A 22,158-nucleotide genomic window follows, 5' to 3' on the forward strand; every position below is an offset into this window, starting at 1 on the left:
AGCATAAATGGTTAGTATAATAATTAGCCATTATGGTGTCATGGAAATGACCAATGAAGCTCTATGTAGCTGCTTGATACAATACTACAAAGCCAAAAGGTAAGCAGACCCTAGCTCCGCCCCGGTCGTCATGGTAACAATAGCCGCACTCTCCATCGTCAATTTATTTTGAGTGTCGTGGTTGTCATCTGTACTGGCCCCCATATATTCATGTTGTAATTTTTTAATTAATTTTTTAATTTCAAGGTTTGCAGATATTTACACACAGATTAATTTATAACTATAATCGTGCAAATCAACTTTTTGAAAAGCCCCTCATTGACTAGTTTCGAGTGACAAAATATTGACAGCTTGTCTTTAATTTCAGTTTTATTAATTTTTTTAATGCAACGACATGTCGTGGCACTACATCACTATTCTAATGTAAGATAATGTAGTGACAGTTTTCTTAACACAATTATACTTTTTCCAGAATATCAGATTTAGCAATATTTTAGGCAAGGTACTCTGGTAGATTTCTGAGTTAATGAAAACATGATGCTTTTATTAAATTGTAACCAGCTCGACGCTAGTAAAAAAATAAAAATAAAAAGGCTGCTGGCATCTCCACCAGCTCCATGGTCAGGCTTGCTTGAAGCCACTTTTAATCATGATGAAACCTGTCCAATGTTGTTTCAGGACAACGGTGTGAAGGAAGATGAACTCCAGAGCATCCTCAACTATCTCCTCACCATGCATGAGGTGAGCGTACAAAATCACCACTAGATGGCACCATTGTTCAACACTTTGTCCCTTGCTGTCGCTATGAAAAACACAGGCACACAAATTCCCAACTGCATCTCTGTGAATATTCGGCTGTACATGGTACATAAGTATAATACATTTTTAAAACATGAGGCATAACACTTATATTTGTCCTAATAGGATGACAACCTCATGGATGTGCTGCAGTTGCTGGTGGCACTGATGTCTGAACACCCTGGATCCATGGTGCAGGCCTTCGACCAGCGTAACGGCATTCGGTATAGCAGTCGTACACACGCAGATGTTTTCATATTGCCCCTCGATGGCTTCATGTGAAATGTTCTTTCATTCTTGTTTTTTTTGTTGCAGTGTGATTTACAAGCTTCTGGCATCCAAAAGTGAAGGGATCAGAGTGCAGACACTCAAAGTGTTGGGATACTTCCTCAAACATTTGTCACCCAAGTAAGCAAAACGTCTTTTATGAATATATTGAATGTACAGAAGACATTTAGTTTGTGAATGCACAGCATTTGCGATTTAAACCACTCAGGGTCGCACTCATTTGAAGAGTACCAGAGGCCTTTATTGTAGAAATACAGTTTGGTAAAATATTATGATATATTAGTACAATATAGTTTTATAATGTAAAACATTTGATATTTCTTTGCAAATATCCCTATTTGCAAATAAATATTAAATGTAAGGCCTTGAATTATAAACAAATATAATTTCCAAACATTGGAGGAAGCATTTCATTATGCAAATGCTGTTTTAGAATAATATCAGATTATAAATACGTATTATTGTCTATAAATCGGAGGGGACGTAATTGCAGTTTTCTAATATAACAAATATTTTCTAATGAAAAGGAGAGGCCTAATTAGAAAACGGTATATTATATTTCACAAATCAGCTCAAAAGCCTTTAATTGTAAAATGCAGATTTATTAAAAATATAAATTTGATATATTTTACATAAATGACAAGGAGGTATGTGTACAATTAACACACAGTCACACATAAAGGAATTTATTTATATATCAGTAGTAGTTATATTTCTGTTATACATATTTTCCCCCAAATAGATCGAATGCCTCAATAAGTACAAATGCAGTTTTATTCTGATAATCACATTTTTAAATTCTCCCCAACCTATAAAATGTAGAATGCAACCGTATTTAATCCGATTTTGATGCTACATTTACTTTGAATACATAGCATCATAATATTTGGTTGCTGATACTTTAATTTCTGCACTTATTGATTCATCCGAAAATTTTAATGCTGCGGATTTCTTCCATGTTTTGAATCTGTTGTTGTTTTCATCAGGAGGAAGTCTGAGATCATGCTGAGTCACAGTCTCTTCGCCTTGCTCACGGAGCGCCTGATGCTCCACTCAGCCCAGTTTTCCATGACCACCTACAATGTGCTCTTTGAGGTCGGATTACCTTCAGTAAAGCAATATTATGATGCGTATAACAGGACAGTGCATAACAAAGTAAATGTATTGTTTTGTGTTATTTTTTTTTTACCTCCATTCCGTCTTCAGATCCTCGCTGAGCAGATCTGCACACAAGTGATCCATAAACAGCATCCGGACCCCGACTCCACTGTGAAGATCATCAACCCACGTAAGTGTCTCTCCTTAAATCAGCAGCTCCCTCTCACCTCCTTGCCATATAGCACATCAACCGTATGGCTCCCTTCTGCACGGCAACGCTATTCCCCATGGAAGCAGTTGCCATGCACAGGTCCAACAAATGAAACGCATACATTCTGTCACTTCAGTGTGTTGTTGTTTTCCTGTTCATTTAAAAAAAAAAAAAATCCTCCTGTGTAAATGAAAAAAAAAATGGACCCCCCACTGCCCTGTTGGATTTAGTTCAAAGATAAGGGAGAGTATTGAGAATAATGATCACAGTTGGGGTTTGTTAAATCCTCACTATTCCAAATAAGCCTTTCTGTAAAAAATGATTGTATTGTATATAACAGTCTGTTAAACGCATGTAATGACAAATTTTGTTTGTTATTTTTTTAATTGCTCACCAACAAAAAAAGAAAGACAATAATAATCAGAAAGAAAATTGGAGATTCATAATTGGAGATAACAAAATCACAGTATGCACCTTGCTATAATCGGGACACAAGTGCTCTTTTGTGTGAATAGGAACAGATTTAATGACATTTAAAATTAAACACTTACCTTGAGCTATAAATTCTCTACTAAGTAAAATTATCTCAAATAAACGGTACATGTACGGGTATACTATCGGTATCAGCTAAAAAAAGAAAAAAAAAAAAAAAAGAAAAAAAGGCTTGGCACGCCAAGAGAGCTTTTACTACTAAAAAGTATATTATAACTCATTCACTCCCAGCCATTTTTACTAAAGCAATCCCCTTCACTCACGGTTGTTTTATTGGATTTTGACTGATTTTGCAAGGCCCACAGCATATTGTGTTCTATTGCTGTAAAAACATGGAACCTACCAAAAGAAAGATTAGAGTCTTCTTTCATCAGGAAAAAAATTGTACATTTCTATCTGTTTCCGTTTTGCAGCAATTAGCATTAGAATAGCTAAGATTCATCATTATTAACTACCATTTATTTAACCGTTCTTTACAGTTGAGAGGCTGCGTCAAAGCCTTCTGTAAGCTCTGGCATAAAACCAAACAAACAGAAAAAATGTATAAATGCGTCTTTGGGACATTTGAACATTTAAAATAGAACGTATTTATAAGTTTTTGGGAGCAGATGAGTTAATGACATAGTAAACCACTGTTACATTACACACTGTTTCAAAATTAACGCTGCAGTTAAAACGGCCTAATGATTTAATTAAGGAATCACACGCTAAAAAAAGTACCTAAATTTTAGTTAACAAATAACTACAATTTAATGCAGTGTAATGTTCTAATAAGGTTAATGCCCGACCACTACTAAACTGTATTTAGGCAGCTGTTCTTTTATATACCACTAGAGGGCGCCTACGAATAACTCGCTCTACCTCATAAGTCAAAAATTGGCGAATTGCATCTTATTTCACAAATATGGACTATTGATCTCAGTCCACATGTGTATGTGTGTGTTATTTATAATCTAAAGTCTTGAAAATGGCTTGCTCTCTTTGACGATGCAATGCTAATGGTTGAACAAACGTGCCGTTTTTGGGGTCCCATGAAAAGTGATGGTTTTTGGAGGTACAATGAATCGGCCCGACATCAGTGACGCTCGAATAAAGGATCCCCTGTATTCTGTTATGGTTTTACTGGATCCCTTGTCCTCGTTTCTATTTCTACACATGAACACATGTAGTCAGTCAGTACATTTTTTTTGAATGAGCTCAAGCAAGCTTCTTTAATGTGACAAGGTCCGGCTGCAGTCCCACGCTGATTATGTGCAGCCACGGCTGTGTCAAAAAGCGTCCCAGCCGGGCCAGATCACTTTGTACGAGTGGCGGTCTGCTTCTCCTACCCCCCCCCTGCACCTTTTCTTGATTTTAATCTGTGACAAAGTCTCAAAACGGCCCTCTGATTGCAGTCTTTAGGAACGTCAGAGCCAATCAAACCGCACCGAGGAAGTGCCGTTTCCCTCAAATTAACTCGGAAAAACAAGACGGGAGGTTTACGCCATGCCGCCGTCCTCTTGCTGGGGTAATTTTCTGGCGGTGAAGGTTCAGCGACTCACAATTTGCACGACTTTAGGCGTAGAAATGGCAACGGAGCTAAGGGGCGACGGTTAGCGCTGAGGTCTGAAGAGGCGAATGTAACCTAAACCCCAACAACAGTTGACATTGTCTTGGTAATTCATCTACACTGGAGCCAAAGCTCCTTCGGGGGCCCAAGCAATACCTAAAGCATTACTGTAAGATAGCCATCTATACGCTAAATGCTCTCTTCTGTGCGCCCATGTTTCGGAGTTTGGATTGTTTGTGACAGAATGATTTGCACGTTGTGTCCAATCTTGTACGGACAGTTGATGTAAAAAGTCTACACACCCTTGTTCAAATGCCAGCTTTTTGCAATATAAAAAATGACACCAGGATAAATCAATTAATTGACCTATATGAATAACTCAAGTGAAAAGTATTTTTTTTAAGTAAAAAAAGAGATAATAAATAAAAAAGGAAATTTAAAGCATATACTGTATAATTACTAAAAAATAAAATTTGGTTGCACAAGTTGGCACACCCTCTTATAACTGGGGATGTGACTGTGCAACAACCGCCACTATTTAAAGTTCAGATGTTCTAAGTGGCTTTGCCTGACATTTTTGACAAGTCATGCTTCGCAGAAAACTTCCACATCTTCAGAGTTGTGGAAAAAGTCTTGAAATGATTTAGCTTGGTTCCCTGTTTTTATATCACAAAAACCTGGCATTTGAATAAAGCGTAGATTTATTATATTCACTTGATATGCTGAATGATAGACAATAACATATTTATAGTAGGGCGTTAAGAACAAAAATATTACAGTTTGGTACCTAGCTTGGTCCTATGGTTGATGGTTTTGTTCACATTGGGTACAGTAAGAGTAAATGGAACCAAAATAGCTACATCTAAATCAAAACAGAAATGAAGAGCTGTAAATTCTCCAATAAATTAGATTTTCACTTTTTCTTTCTTCTTATTTAAAACTTTTTTTTTCTACATAGAATGAAAACACACATCAAAAATGTCTTTTTTCTCCCAAAAAGTAATCTAATAGTATTATGACTTGGTTGTAATATTGTCCACAGAAATGACAAAAAATTACAACTTTGTCACAAGAAATACAAACATTTGATTCTACTGTGTTCACGTTAATGCTGTCATGCTCAACCTTTGTCTCCTTGAATCCTGACTCCTTGAAAAGACGTTGATCTCGTTTTAAATTCAAATTAGACTATTCTCAAAATATACTGACTGAAAAATAACATTTTATTCTGACTCTATATATATATATATATATATATATATATATATATATATATATAAATATAAGGATTTGCAGTTATGACTTTTCCATTGCAAAATAAAAAAAAACATTTTCTGTTAAACAACAAAAAATTACGTTAATATCTTAGTAATAGGACTTTTCTGAAAAGAAAAAAAGATCTTTTACTCTTTTCACAAGAAATAAAACCTTGTAATAGTACGCCTGTGATCGAGAAAATGCGACTTTATCCTCATAAATTCCAATTTTTCTAAACTCCCCCCAAATTTGATGTTGTAATTGACTCTTTTCCATTCTCAAAAAACATAATTTTAATCCTCTAATACTTTGATTTTTTTGTCTAGATAACCCCCCCCCCTTTCCCCCCGCTTTTACCAATATTTTAGAAACACTTTTATCTATATATTTTTCAGAGATTCTGAAGGTCATAGCCGCCTTGCTGAAGAACACCCCGCTGTCGCCCGAGAGCATGGAGGTGCGCAAGGTTTTCTTGTCGGACATGATCAAGCTGTTTAACAACAGCCGAGACAACCGCAGGTAAACACGCGTGTTCACACGCATGCACGGGGGCACACCCGCAGTATATGCGTGCACGCCTAACGCGGCGTCTCTTCCCCCAAGGAGCCTGCTGCAGTGCTCCGTGTGGCAGGAGTGGATGCTGTCGCTCTGCTTCACCAGCCCGCGCAACAGCGAGGAGCAGAAAGTCACCGAGATGGTGTACGCCGTCTTCCGCATCCTGCTCTACCACGCCATCAAGCACGAATGGGGCGGCTGGCGCGTCTGGGTGGACACCCTGTCCATCACCCACGCCAAGGTCAGAGAGCTCGTTATGGCCCACACACATTTGCGCAAGTTGGAGATACCTTATTCAGCAATCATGTCATATGTTTCATTATTACTTACAAGGATTACATGTTAAGTGGCAACATTAGCATCACATGGAAATGGAAAAAAAAATATGATTGGTCCCAAAATTATTTTCTTTTATTAATTTGAATGTGAATTAATTACACTATAGGGGACCACTTGTGCAAGATGAGTGATAGTGACCCCAACTGGACAAAAATATTACCTGCACCTCAAATGCCTATTTTGTATTAGCACTGCTCAAATTAAAATTTCACATTTAAATTTCGATGATTTGTACAAAAAAAAAAAAAAAATCGAATCAAAGTGTTTATAAGAGTATGCGAAAGACTATATAAGTCATAACAACATAATAAGTCATGAAGCTTTAACATAAATATAAATGATAGAATAAATATATTGTCGCTTTTTTTGTAGGACGTTAACAATGTAACATTTGCGAATGTTAGAGGCCAAAGTAGCGGGGGGGGGGGGGGGGTATTGTACCTTTGTGTTCAGAACTTCAGATCAACTGTACAAAACATTAGCACACCTTTCATCCTAACTGAAGCTGTCCCATTAGAGTAACACCATAAGCAGTCAATCAGCTTCTCTCTGCTCTTTATTTACATATAGAATAGCTTTCATTCACAGATGGAAATCAACCGCTGGCACTTCTTATTTGCAAAAAAGCGTATTTCAGGCCTTGAAGAAAGTCATTGTGGCTATCGCGTTACGTTCATCTGTTCCAAAACGGCAAAGTAACCGTGGGACGGTGTGGGATTGTGGTCTGGGTGGGTGGGGGAGGAGGGTGGGGGTGGTAGTTAAAAGCCCCGCCAGAGTGAAGGGTGAGTTAAAGATGTGCTTGTGATGTGAGGCACCCACTTGACACAGTGTGGGCGCAGGGAATGTTAGTAGCCTGTAGGGGGCGCAGGCAGACTATGGTACTGTGAGTGTGTGTGCGTCCATGTGCTTCCAAAGGGCTTTTGGACTAAAATAAAATGCGTCTGAAGTGACTGCTGTCTTACAGTACATCACTATAACTGATTTATATTATTGATTGCAACAGTGATAGGCAATTTTGTTTATTTGTAATTATTTACATTTTCTTCAAATATTATAAAACATTGAGCTTTATCTCTTTTTGAAATGTATATTTAAACAAAGTATTTATTATTATTATTATTTTATTTATTTTTTTCCTGGAGAGATCAGTATTGTTCATTCGGTAATTTTACCGATTTGACATGTCATCATCATTGCTCTTTTTTTAATTTAATTAAATTTTTTAAATTAATTGTTATTTTGTATGCGCGTGTGCATGTGTGAGTGTGTATTCATTAGTTCACCTAAAACCTATTAAAAATCCCATACCGTTCACCTAAACCGAATACTTCAGAATCCAGCTAGAGTCGTGAGGTTGTCAGGAGACCCGAGGAAGGATCAAAGAAAAGAAAGGAAAGTGAAATCCAGCACCGACCAGTTGTTTTGTTTTTTATCATTACTATTTTGTATATTTTATGTAATTGACAGCACGGTGTTGCCTGGTTAGCACATCCGCCTCACAGTGCAGTGGTCATGGGTTCGAACCTGGGCTCCAGCCTTCCTTGTGTGGGGTTTGCATGTTCTCCCCATACCGATGTGGGTTTTCTCTGGGTACTCTGTTTTCCTTCCATTTTCCAAAAACATGCAGGCAGGGTTTAATGATCAATGAATACGCTCCATTGGTGTGATTGTGAGTATGAAAGGTTGTTTGTCTATTTGTACCCTGCGATTGGCTGGCTGGCAACCAGTTCAGGGTTAACCCTGCCTCGCTCCCAAAGTGCGCCCACGATCCAACTCGGCATAAGCGGTATGGAGAATAAATGAAAATTAATGTAATTGAATATGCAATCATGGCTACATTAAATTTTAAGATATTATACTTTTTATATATAATCATGTCATTTTATATTATATAATTATTATTATAGTACAAACATGACTACATAATATTTTAACGTTATTATCCACTTTAAATTGTATTTTTGGGTTTTGTCAGAATGGTTCCACTGCTTTACAGTGAGCCATGTGGCGTCCATTTTGTCCAGAGTCCAAGTCGCCAAATGTCGTTCTTTGCTTTCCAAGAAGGCTACTAAGAGAGAGTGTGTAACTAAATCGTGTCTCACGTTTTTACATGGCCATGAAGCAACAACATGCTTCATTCATTATCCCTAAGAAATTAATGATAAGTCTTATTCAGAATCTCACTTAAGTTTAAAGGTTTTTTTCTTTGCCCGTAATGCACTTCTTCTCAAGGCTTAATAGAATTGTTGTTGTTTTTTTGCGTAATCCTACTGACTGAAAGCAAAAAAAAAATCGGCTATAAAAACATAAGCCCTGCGTGTACAGTAGCTCTTGTAAGATTCCAGCTCTACACACACACACACACTTACGACTGCTCTGATTCGCCACAAAAGATACATGCATGCGCTATAAAAAAGCTAAAGAAACTCAATTGCAATTTTATTGTCCCGTTTGATAGATTTCCTGCCACCTTTGTAGCGCCAGAGCTGTTTGTCACTGTTGTTCTCTCCTCCCACTGCTGCAGGGCTGTGTGTGTGTGTGTGTGTGCGTGTGTGTGTGTGCGTGCGCGCATGTGTGTGTCTTTGAAAACGAGTCGCGCACATTCTCGCCTTTTCCCTCTCGAGGAAGCCCTTCTTCTATCCGACGCGCCCATTGAATATTCATCGGAGTGGTGCGGGACTCGTCGGAGGAACGAGGCCTCATAAATACGAGCAATCCTCACGAGAGCGAACGCGCCTTGGCAAATATGTTCCCACTTCATGATTTAGTTTCTTTAGCATCAAAAATTGGCGACAACCCATCCCAAGGTGTGTTTACCACAATCTTCTTTTGTTCTGGCTCTGTAATCTGCTGCATATTTGTCTTGAATTTGACGGAATACGCACACAGGACAATGGAGCCAAATTTGAGTATTTTTCACTCCGTGTCATCAAAGTCGGCAAAGACATCATTATCAGATGTCTGGAAACGATTAACCTGATTATCCTCTGCCGTTGGGTGTTTTTAGAGTGAATTCCCCCACTCCCAGCGATTAGTTCGGAAAACAGCCAGGGCTGGTAATCATGTATTTTGAAAGTGGTCAATATTTATGATCACAATTCTTGTGTTACATGAAACAAAATAAAAAACAAAAACAAAAAACAGCACATTTAAAATAAAGAAAAACACTGGAAATGAGAAAATATTAGATTATAAACATTAGAAAGTACTTTACAAATGTTACATAAAAATACAAAATTATGAGGGGGAAAAAAAAGGAAAATATATTAGAAAATAATCCCCAAATATTTGAAAATACAAAGATATTGAAAATCCTGTAAAATGAAGTCAGGTATTCATTTCTAAATCCATTTCACACTCAGGGGCTTGCATCTCTCCAGTAAAAGATGATTCGATATGTAACTCAAAACATGTGGTACGATTGGATTCAAGGACGGTTCATTTTGAAATTGAACGATTGCGATATAAAATAGCTCAGTTTTATGATGCAACTTTTTTTGTTGTTGTCATTTTACAATATGAATGAACATGTCAGTATTGTAAATGTGGCGTTTCCTTCAAAAATCCAAATAAATACTGTGCAGCACAAGTCACTACTGTCGCTGTACTATATCGTTATCCCACCCCCTCAACGAAAGTTAGCGCAGGTGTGTGCATTGCCACAACAGCCCCCTCATTTGGTTGCCCCCCTCGTCTGCCTCCCCTGTACACAAATCACCCTGACAATCTCCCTTTGTCCTTCACACTTCCACTGTGGAAGATGTATTTTTTTCCCAAGAGTTTGCTATTTGTTTTTGTGTTACCTACAAACCCACCTGGCATCTGTCAAACTACCACTGCAGTACTTGGAGACATTGATTTTGGTGGAGGAGTTGCATCTGGTTAATTGGATTAGATCCACGCTGGAAGAAAACTGCTTTGCGCTTGAGTTTTGTTTATTGACCTAAACAGGCAAGCATACCCAGTCTTCACTACCTGGTTAGCTTGTGGACCTTTTCATTTTTGGATGCAATCTCCACTTGGCTGCAGTGGTCCAATTTTTTTTCCTGCCCTCAGTCTCCACTTGAATAAAATGATTACAACCGTGACATTCAATGCTGCGTGGATTATATGATAAATTGATGCAACGCTGTAACCTACCATTGTTGTTGTTAACTCATTCGCTCCCAGCCATTTTCACTGAAGCAACCCCCTTCGCTCCCAGCTGGATTTTGACAGATTTTGCAAGGCCCACAGAATATTGTGTTCTATTGCCATAAAAACATGGAACCTACCAAAAGAAAGATTAGAGTCTCCTCTTTCATCGGGGGAAAAAAAAGTACATTTGTTTCGGTTTCCGTTTTGCAGCAATTAGCCTTAGAATATAGCTAAGTTTCATCAATATTCACAGTCCTGGTGAAAACACACAAAAAAAAAAAGGTTCTTGCAACATGGGCAGGGCTGATCTCTTATACTCCGCTGCCACCTGCCGGCCATTTTTTTTACCATTGCTTTAAGCCACCTCTTCATGTCAGAAGCTGCATCAGAGCCTTCTGTATACTCTTGCATAAAAAAAAAACACACACCAAAAACGTGTAAATCCGTTTTGGGGAGTGAAGGACAAAGTATTAAAAACGTGTTTCCACATTTTTGGTTTTAAATTAGTTAATGGCTCGCAGTCATGCAAGAAGTGGGACAACTGAGTCATGATTTCAGGAAATATGGAAATGGAAACACTGTGTGGCTCCGTGTGGACGTAACGCAGAAAGGATTAAAAACAAACATTGGGCTTCACTGAAACTCATCTCCATGTGGACGTGGTCGAAGTTCTGATTGTCTGTGAGGCAGTGACATTTTCTAAGTGTGATTTGCGATTGAATGGGTGGGGCATACGGTTTGTCTGTGGGTGCGGGACGATTGTTGAGCAAAACACCAATTGGATACATATTTTGTCTCTTGTTACATCGGGCCGACAGTTACCGTTCATTTTGTGGCAATAGCGATTCGAAATTGAATTTGCTGCATTCAGTAGCTTTCATTTCCTTCATAGTATAAAGTATATCTTCCTATCTTGGCATATCTTGCCATATCTTATCACATTGCACCATTACCTGTTGTATCATACATTTAAAATAATTGTATCGTATCATACTGTATTCCATACTTAATTTCTCTCATGACAATAACTATAGCTAGCTATGTTATAATGTATCTTATTATCATCATACCCTCATCTCCTTTTTGTCTTGTAACGTTTTTGAAACATGACAACCGACCACCCCGACACCATTTTAGTCCAGCATGTTATGTCCCACTCCGGCCTACCACATCATTTCCACAGCAACTGGAATGCAGCCTTTTAATTGTAAGAACGAGTCCAATTAAGGCCAAACTAATGGCGTGGCAGCTCTGAGGTCCGGGAGAGAACGACGTCGACGAGGGAGGTGGTAGGGGGGCTGGAACAACAACTGCTGCTGCACTCGGGAGGCAGCTATGGATTAGCAGTCACTGTTTCCCACTACAGAAGATTAATGAGCCACCTTGTAGCAAGCTAATTTAGAACAATAACGCCTAATTAATTACAAACAATCAGCCTGCTTTCTTCCCAGCTTTACTTTCTTCTCATTCCAATTACTCACCTTCTTTCTACTTCTCTGGTTCCGCCGGTTTTAGTCATTTTTTGTTTTTTAGCCCTCAAAGCCTCTCTCATTCCCTGCTGTCCAAATAGCCCCAGGTAAAAAAAAAAAAAAAAAAAACCTGCAAAGTGGGTCTAGTTTCACTCAAGACCCCCACCCCACCATTTCCACCACCATCTTTGACTTTCTGTCCTGCCGCCCCAGTGATTAATGCGAGGTCTTGTATTAGGCGTGGGAGGATTTGCCAATGCCGGACACGCACTCCACACTGCTCGCAGACGTGCGCTAATAGCATCTGCCGCTAATCTATGACCGCTTACAAGTGCGGCTTCTTCCTCAAATGCCACCGCCAACCATTGTGGTTATGGACGAGCAGTCTGATCCATCCAGCGCTATCTGATGCTAGGCAGACTGATGGGGGTTAATAGGTCTTAAGTAGCTGCACGTACAAGAGAGGGGAGGATTTTTAACATGACACAGTTAGCCTCAAATGCTATGTGATTAATATTATGCTAAACTTGTTTTCAAATCTTGCAAATATACATATTTATAATCATGATAACATGTTAGCTTTTAGAATAAAATAAAATGAAAATGTAAAATAATTTTTTTCTCAAAATCAGGTTTCATTGTTTTAAAGCTGCTGAATAAATAACCTTGCCAACAAGCTGAATTCTCGCGGTATTTGTGAGTTCACAAACTCCGGAGAATACCTCTTATGCCGCTCCCGCTGCTTCGTTTGCAACAACGTTTTTTTTAAAGTCGGACCAATCAGGCAGGACGAAACCATGAAGCGGCGACGGCAGGGGGGAAACAAACCTAACAGACGAATGGACGCTGCAATTCTGTTCTCACAGGATTAAGTACTCGCTGTTTCCTTGTTGAACAGCAAGAGGCGCGTCGTGCATTTATATCTGGTAAAAATGTCCCCCCCCCCCTTCCTTGATTGGTCAAACAAACGTGCAAAGATGCCGCATCGTCCAATCAGCTCGAAGCATTGTACAGCAAGTCCCTCCTTTCCCGAACGGATCTGCCGAGTGAAGTTCCAGATTGATAATGTGAAGAACTCCCTTGAGTGATTTACAATTATCAATCTGGCTTTGTGAGGTTAGCAGTAGCGATTTACAAATGAAAACTACACATGAATAAAATGAAACTACGCACCCCCTTCTTCATGTACACAATGCACGCATGACGTCACAGCCGCAGACAGAGGGCGAGAAATTCAAACCCCGATCCAGTCCACATTACGTTAATATAAAACCTTATTGTATCATATTCTTAATTGCCACCAAATTATATTAAGTACTGTGTATCACATTGTGTCTTATCTTGACATATTGTTTCGTACCATGGCGTTGTTCTGCATTACGTGGTTTTATTCTCTTTTTATGGCAATAACTGTTCGGTTTGCGTCTTTCCAGGTCACCTTCGAGCAGCACAAGGAGCACCTGTCCCGCATGTTCCGCCAGTACCAGCGTGAGGAATCCGCCGGGTCTGTCGGCACAATCCGGACCGTTTCCGGAGTCAGCCAGAGCTCCGAGGCCGGCGACTGCACCAATGGCCCCCCCTCTACCGTCATCGAGCTCACAGTGGATGAACCTTCTGCTGAGCCGCTGGAGGCGTCCGTTACCGTGTCTAAAGTGGTGGAGGATGAACAGAGACTGTCTCAAGAGGCTTCCAAAGAAGATGCTGGGATTCCAACCGACAACTTAGAAGAGCAGGGTGGAAAAACAGACCAGCAGGAACCAGCAATCGATAATGAGAAGGCAGATCATCTACAAGAACCTCAGAGTGAAGATCCTGTACCAATTGAGGGAGAAGTCGGTAACAATGAAGACTCTATGAATGAAGGAGCTGCCAAAGATGAGCCCAAGAACCACCAAGCGTCTCCCGAGTCTGCGGCCCGTTTGGACAACAGCTTGCTGGGTGGTGCCTCAGTCTTCAATGAGGACTTGGTGGACGTGTCCTCCGTCAGCGACCCCGTTAATGACAGCCAGGATTCGTCGTCGTACGCCTCTGCTGCAACTGAGGACGACGCGGTTGGAAAAAACGAAGGTCATGACATGAAGCAGGAAGTTGGCGAAATACAGGAAGTTGCTTTAGAAGAAAACAATGAAGAACCTGGAGATAAAGAGGTCCCCGAAAGTGAGGAGGCCCTCCAAACACCAAAGACCCTTGAAGCAGATGATAAAGAAGATGTGACACCACCAGAAGAGGAACCCGCTTCTACGGACCAGCAGCCCACAGCGCCCTCTACAGGACAGGAGACTCCGAAAGGGTCGGACTCCATCTCACCGAGTCAAGACACTACCGCCTCCGGAGAGGAATCCCCTTCTAGTGGCACCATCAGAAGCACTGCTGGCCAGAAGACCAAAGAAATCAAAATAGCCCGCCTAGATGTGGCCAATGTAGCATTAGACACGGAGAGGTTGGAACTGAAGGAGGCACACTCAACAGTATGTATCTTTTTCATAACAGATCTGATGTTATTGGTGAGGTCTACCACTTATAGGCGCATTTTAGGAACTACGCAGCTCAAAAGATTTACCTGATCATTTAATTTAACACTTGATGGGTAGGCAGGAACTTTAGATACCCAGCTATTTGTACACAAGGAATTTAAAACTAAATTTTTTCGTAGCGTGTCCTCTACAATGTCAGCATTGTGGTGTTTACAGGAAACGAGCCAAGCGGCGACAACCGCAGCTGGTGGAGCCTCCTCGGCCCAGTCGAGAGAAAGCGGGACCTCGGTGCCGCGTTCAACCATGTTCCGCATCCCAGAGTTTCGCTGGTCCTACATGCACCAGCGCCTCCTTACAGATCTGCTCTTTGCTATTGAGACAGAGGTGCAAGCGTGGAGGAGGTAGGCCAGGATTCTGTTGATTGGAACTTTACTGGACTAAAAACAATAGGACTGGGTTTAAAAAATTGAATAATCAACATCAAATAAATTTTCCTTTTGAGGCTGTTATCAAAACATAAAACCAATAATTGATTATTTTAATAACTCTTTTTTTCCCCCATAAATTCATTAGAAAATATAATTTTAATTAATTTTTTTCTTGTATTTTACCGTTTTCTTGAAATTTACTGTTCACATGAATTTAAATGTATTTTCTTACACTTATGAAAGACCTGACTTATTGCGCTTTAAAACAATTCAGAATCTTTTAAATACATTTTTACAATTATTGAATTGTTTGAACTTAAGTGATTTTTAACGTGCTACTTTTATTAATAAACTAAATCATTTAACCAGTTACTGCTTCAGCAAAATTTTATTTGGAATTTCATGTTTGTGGACTTTTTATATTTAAGAAAAATTGATGTTAAAAAATTTATCAATATCGGATTGAAGTGAAGTGAATCAAATTGAATCGGTAAAAAAAAAATCTAAATCAAACTGAACTCTTGTGAATCGAAATTGAATCAATTGATTAAATTAGAATAGATTCCCAGCCCTAAAGAACAAACAAAACAAACAAACACTTAAAAAAATGCACAAGCTTTGTGCTTTTTGTGAAAGTATGAATGAATTTGACGGTGTGCAAAGATGACCACTTTAAGCACCATCTCTGGCGGTCAGCAGGGATGAAATCAAATTGCAACTCTTGTCTGAAGCAGAAACTGAGGCTTGGAGCCCCAACTTGAAACCTTAACCCAGGCTTGAAACTTTGTTTAAAATCCTAACCTTTACTTGAAACTCTACTTCGAAACCCTAAACCTGACTTGAAATTGTAATTTGGATTCTTGAACTTTTTAAAACCCGAATTTGAAAAGGTAACACTTGTCTGAAACAGGAATTTTGTATATTTTTCTCTTTATTCAGCCACTCCACCAAGACGGTCCTGGACTTCGTTAACAGCAGTGACAATGTAGTGTTTGTGCACAACAGCGTTCACCTCATCTCGCAGGTGGTGGACAACCTGGTCATGGCGTGCGGTGGCATCCTGCCGCTGCTGTCCGCCGCCACCTCCTCCTCGGTAAGTCTCCATCCATGGCACACAAACACACACAAGAGGAAGTACACATTGACCTTTTGCTGCCGTTAGCCGCTGCCTTAACATCGTTAGCTTGTTTTGTCGTCTGACCTCTCATTTATGGGATGCTGACCCGGCCGGGAATGCAGATTTATTGTTGTTTCTAACTTAATTTACTGCAATGTCCATATAAGAATACAGACAAGTGTGTTTCTCCGCTTGCAAGATTAAGCACCTCCCCTTAAATAGATGCCGACAGGAAGTAGGGCCATTGATTGGATTTTACTCATGCCTGCCTGGAACTAAACATACTTGTAGCTGCAAAAATATGTTTGTCTACTGTAAATCTGACTTTTTAAAATTAAAATGAATTGTATTACTAGATTTTGATTCATGTAGGAAATATTTGTTGATTTAAATACAAGAAAATTAAATGTAATTAGTTTACCAATGTATATAGTTAAACTTTTTTTTTTATTAGTGTTGAAAAGAACTGTACTTTTAGTTTTTGTTAAATTGTTATACTGGGCATATAATCTCAACAATCTAATTCATTTTTTTAAATTAATTATGGTAGGATATTTTTTATTTATTTAAAAAAATATTTTAAAAATGTAATTTAAATGTTCACATATTAATTTAATCATTAGTATTTGAACAATGTAAAGTCCATTTGTTCACTAAAAACAATGTCAACAATTTAGTTGACTTCAATTGATTTCCCCCCCCATAAATGTAGTGAAGAATCATTGTCTTGTTTTTGTTTACAATGAAAATAATTCCGTTTGAATTGCTATTTGTTTTCCTTTTTGTCCACTTTATTAAAACCAATTATTTACAGACTAAGTTTTGATAAGAGTAGAAGTTTCTGATATAAAATAAAAATATCAATAAATAAATACAATGAAAAACTTGTCAATGAACTTTAATATACGTACTAGTTTTAAATTAATGTAGGGAAGATTTGTCAAAGTACTTGGGAAAAAAAAAGTTTAAGAAATAAATGTTATGTAGTTTTACAAATTTATAAATAATTAATTTAATAGAATGAGTTAAAAAATAAAATATATATCATTTTTATTCCCCCTAATAGACACCACTAACCAATACAACCACTATTTCCGATTTTAGTTTGTAAACACATTGGTGTCTGCATATGCTCCATTTCCCTGCCGCTTTCATATCTGTGCTGTCTTCTGTGCCTCCAGCACGAGCTGGAGAACATCGAGCCTTCTCAAGGCCTGACGCTGGATTCCTCCGTGGCCTTCCTGCAGCGCCTCGTAAGCCTCATGGACATTCTGGTCTTCGCCAGCTCGATCAACTTTGCCGAGATCGAGGCCGAGAAGAACATGTCGTCGGGCGGCATCCTGCGACAGTGCCTTCGCCTTGGTAGTGTCACTTCCTGACTTTCTATTTGTTATTTTCTCCCTTTTTGAAAAATTGCCTTTGTGTGTATTCCCTCTATGCTCACCTTCCCTTATCCTGTTATTGTAACCCCCACCGCATGGCGAAAGTCGTAAAATGGTCGCTATCGTGATGTAGTGATTTAGCCATAATAGCCTCGGCTGTGCTACTGCACTATATATAGTGAAACCCTAACCCTGACTTGAAATCCTAACTCTATTTTAAAACGCTTTTTTTTCGCAACCCTAAGTGCAGCGTACAGTAATAAAAGCTTCTCACGTGCAAAATTCTCCATTAGAAAGCAACAAGCCACACCGCACTCCTGCAGGGCCAGTGTTGGAAAATCAGCAGCAGCATTTGTTATGAAATGAATATTTGATGAGGTATGTGCTTCCCATTGAAGGCGCCTAATCTGATTTGGTCAGACTGTAACAAGGTTTTAGCGTCTACCAGGCCTGCTCCCCTCCTCCCCTCCTCCCCTCCTCCCCTCCTCCCCTCCGTCTCCTTTTTTACAAATGGCCGTATGAGAGAGTGGTCCTAATGGAAAAAGCCAGGCCATTTCCAGACGGAATAATTCCCTCCTTGGCTTTCCAAATGGCTGAGATTTGTCAGTTGTCAAGCAGCAGTAGCAGTGAGTGGGGGTTGTGGATTACAATAGATGACATTAGATGACATTAGATTACAAGTGTGCCACATGTGAAGTGAAGTTGCATCAGGGTAAGATGTTATTTGTTGCATAGGAGGGGAAAGTGTGTCTCACTGCCGAGTCAGCAGTCAGGCACACACACACACACACACACACAAGTGTGTGTTTGCGATTATTTGTGTGATTCAAGAGCACACCTTGCACTGTACGACCTTGGAGCAGACACAGTGAACCGGGCTGACACTGTTGGCACCACTTTGTCACACACAATACGCATGTTTTTTTCCCCACTCTCATTTCTGCTACTACTGATTCTTCTACTATTGTTTCGTTTGCTTCTTCAACTGACTGACTTGTGGTTTCATTTTAAAATCTCATTGTATTAGTATTTTACTATTTGCACGACATACGCAGTACAAGAAAAGTGATATAAAAACACAGCAATTATCATAGGACGAGATTGTGCCATGAGATTAGAAAACCCAGGTAGGGTTTTAAAATGATTCCCACCTCATTACACGTTTGATGACAAATGCATAGACAAAAACTGCATTGAGGGTAAACAATGAAAATAAACCATTTTAAGAAAAATGAAATACAAATGAAAAATAATAATCCTGCACTGTAACCCTCAATGAAACCCTCATTCTTCTTTTATTTATTCAGTTTCTCATTTGCAGTGCTGACCTAACTGCAGACAGTATAAACCAAGCATAATAAAAGTTAAATTCTTGCATTTTCAAGTTTAATACATACTGTGCACAGCAAACTGTACAATTTGATATAGTTTCATATTTACTAGAGCTGTCAAACGATTACATTTTTAAATCCGATTAATCACATTTTAGAATTTTGATTAATCCTGATTAATCACTATGCTTTTTACCAACATTTTTTGCCTGCCGAATTTGAAGAGCGCTTGTTATGTGTTAATTCTTTCAACATTTAATGCTATGAGGATATCTTCCTCTGCACGCTCTCATCCTCCTCTTTTTCTAATCAGTTAATCACTTGCATACAGTAATTTCGGGACTACAAGGCGCACCTGATTATAAGCCGCGCCAGCTAAATTTAGGGAATACTCGAGTTTGTTGCACATAAGACGCACCCGACTGGAAGCCGCAGGTGTTTTAATCTTACCGCACCGGGTTCCCGCTACTTTCTTTTCCATAATGAGGGGGCAAATTGTCTGTATGGGCTCTTTGCACAAATCCACTATTTCCTCAACTCAATACCACTCCTTCATTTCCTGTCTCTCATGATTGGACAAACTGGTTAATCCAGGTGTGTCTGGCCATTGTCGTTATGGTTACTGAGTTCAGGAAGTAGTGGATTTGTGCAAAGAGCCCATTTGGGCTCTCTTGGTTTGTTTTGCTCTGCCTGACGCTCTTGCGCTTCCTTTATAGTGCGCCCCCTTGTGATCTAACGGATAAGCCGCACCTTTGTATTAGCCGCAGGGTCGAATGCAAGTGAAAAGAGTGGCGGCTTGTAGTTCAGAAATTACTGTAATTTAAAATGAAAAAAAAAAAGACCTCAATATTTTGACATCAACAAATATTCTGAATGTCATATGCTAACATTTATTAAATGCTTTACTTTAAGGCATGCTCAAACACCACCTGTGCTATCTTTAACGTAACCATCCACTGTCAAGCTAAAGGATCATCTGCAGTCAAAATGAATAGTGTGATTAATCTGCATTAATACATGATTAATGTGACAATTTTTTTTGTGATTAATCAATGAGTTAACTTTGACAGCATTAATATTTACATAACACATTACATTACATCATAGGACATGGTGAATAAAAGGTTTGTAATCGGCAGTGATTATGTACAGTATTCCTCACTTTTAAAAAAAATTTTCCATGATATTCGAATGTTGCAAGCTGTTCCAGTCGCTAAGGGCAGAACATTGAAAAGATGATCGACCAAAAATATTTTTGTGAATGAAGAGATTGTTAAAACTGCTGGAGCCCAACCCTTGTTTGATACCATGCGGCCCTCTTAACTTGAAACCGTAACCCTCAGTTGGTTGTTAATTCCATCTTTAATCACCTCCTTTCTCCTCATAGTGTGCGCGATGGCTGTGAGAAATTGCCTGGAGTGTCAGCAGGCTCACTTGAAGCTCAGCAAAGAAGCAAACGCAGCCGTTCCTGGCATATCTGTGTCGGCACAGGCAAGTCATACCCAGGGTTTCGTCTTCTACTCCTGTTTTTTTTTATTTTTTATTTTATTTTTTTTAAACCCTTGTAGTCTCTTCCAGACCAGATTGGAGCTCTGCCCTTTCCTCCCCGTTGACCACCAGGCGTTATTGCATTAGCTCATAGCTGATTGCATTACTCCCCTACCTTTTGTCATTGTTGTTTTGTTGATCTGATCCAGCGACTTCCAGTAAAAGTCACGCCTTTCTTTCCCTGAACCGCCGCCGCGTGTGTGTTAACGCTCATTCATAATGCAGCCGCTCTATAGAAAAGCCATTACGTTAAGGACGCCGTCCTCCCACCGGAGGAAACCCAAGCCCCCCTGCCCGTATGCGTTTGTGTCTTGTAGAACCAATCAAATGTCTCTTTGATTGGCGCAGAGTCCTGTGGACGCGGTGACGGGCGGGATGTCTCCCGTGCGCGACTTTGAGCGGCTGCTGCAGGACATGGACATCAACCGCCTCAGGGCTGTCGTCTTCCGGGATATTGTGAGTTGTGGAAAGCACGCGTACACACATGCTTGACTCTGAAGACGGGGGTTTGTGTTTCCAGCAACTAAAGTAACACTGTTCCATTTACTATTACAGTCATTAAAATCAATAGGCCCATACAACTAGAAGTGCTAACTTGAAAAACCTTGCCCTTACTTTAAACCCACATTTTGAAGCATAATTTTTCTTGAAACCTTTATTCAAAACTGCAATTTAAAACCTTATCTATGGTAGGGCTGAACAATAAAAAAAAAAATCTAGTTATCAAATTTTTGTCTTCTGGATTATTTTAAGATGTTGTTCTTATGTTCTGTTACATCCAAATGTTTTTGTGAATTGTAAATTTGCACAAGTGGCAGAATGCTGGATTTGGTTTACAGGACATGTTTACAAAAGCTAACAACTACTTAATTGTGGCATTTAAGCACAAATTATGAATGTTAAGTTTAAAATAGAATCAGTATATATTATTGTTGTCTGAACATTTTGCTCAGGAACATTTAAATAAATGTTTGTAGGGTTTATTAGATTAAAATCGTAATCGTCCTGAATGACTGAAAAAAATCGTATTTTTAATTATAATTAATTTTATTTTTGGCTATATCGGAAACCCTAATTTCAAACACAAATCTACAGTGAAACTACAGTTTGAAAGCCTAAGCCTTATTTGAAACCGTAATTGAAACTCTAACTAATTTATACTATTCGTAAACAAAGCTATGCCTCTGTAGGAGACTAAAGACTAAAGATTTTTTTGTTGACTAAAATGTGATGAAAGTTATAATCTGCTGACGTCATAGTGTGTTGAAAGATTTTTAAAAAAGTAGGCCGATTTCAGAATATTAAATATTCCTCTGTTTCACTGTTTCAATTTCACTTTATTTTGAGGATACACAAGCTACCGGTATCATTTTTGTCAAATATTTCTACTCGCTTGTAGCATCCATACAGTCGTGCACATTGGCTTCCGAAAAGTGTCACTTTCTGGACAACGTACATGGATACGTATACACGCGCAAGCAAATACAGATGTTGTTTAGTATGTTTGTTTTGTTCTAGGAGGACAGTAAGCAGGCTCAGTTCCTGGCTCTGGCCGTGGTCTACTTCATCTCCGTCCTCATGGTGTCCAAGTACCGAGACATCTTAGAGCCCCACAACGACAACAAGCATCCCCAACGACCGCAGTCGACACGGAGCACAGGTATAGAAGGTCCAATTGAAACCCA

At 39.2% G+C, this 22,158-nt stretch overlaps 1 protein-coding gene across 5 annotated transcripts in view; it reads left to right on the forward strand.

Moving 5' to 3' along the window:
- lrba (LPS-responsive vesicle trafficking, beach and anchor containing) overlaps window positions 1-22,158 on the forward strand; it is a 199,847-nt gene that overhangs the window by 30,360 nt on the left and 147,329 nt on the right. For 4 of the 5 annotated variants that reach the window (XM_086082314.1, XM_086082316.1, XM_086082317.1 and 1 more), the window contains exons 15-28: window positions 679-741; window positions 925-1,022; window positions 1,114-1,206; window positions 2,073-2,181; window positions 2,293-2,374; window positions 6,089-6,212; window positions 6,297-6,489; window positions 13,627-14,661; window positions 14,884-15,068; window positions 16,035-16,188; window positions 17,394-17,574; window positions 20,313-20,416; window positions 20,822-20,929; window positions 21,992-22,133. In XM_086082314.1, the coding sequence (XP_085938440.1) occupies window positions 679-741; window positions 925-1,022; window positions 1,114-1,206; window positions 2,073-2,181; window positions 2,293-2,374; window positions 6,089-6,212; window positions 6,297-6,489; window positions 13,627-14,661; window positions 14,884-15,068; window positions 16,035-16,188; window positions 17,394-17,574; window positions 20,313-20,416; window positions 20,822-20,929; window positions 21,992-22,133 (2,671 nt within the window). The remainder of the gene's footprint in view (window positions 1-678; window positions 742-924; window positions 1,023-1,113; window positions 1,207-2,072; window positions 2,182-2,292; window positions 2,375-6,088; window positions 6,213-6,296; window positions 6,490-13,626; window positions 14,662-14,883; window positions 15,069-16,034; window positions 16,189-17,393; window positions 17,575-20,312; window positions 20,417-20,821; window positions 20,930-21,991; window positions 22,134-22,158) is intronic. The other variant, XM_086082315.1, reaches the window with a different exon arrangement.

This window comes from Leptonotus elevatus, chromosome 8 (genome assembly GCF_054856555.1).
Source record: "Leptonotus elevatus isolate MCC_2025b chromosome 8, RoL_Lele_1.0, whole genome shotgun sequence".
NCBI lineage: Eukaryota > Metazoa > Chordata > Actinopteri > Syngnathiformes > Syngnathidae > Leptonotus > Leptonotus elevatus.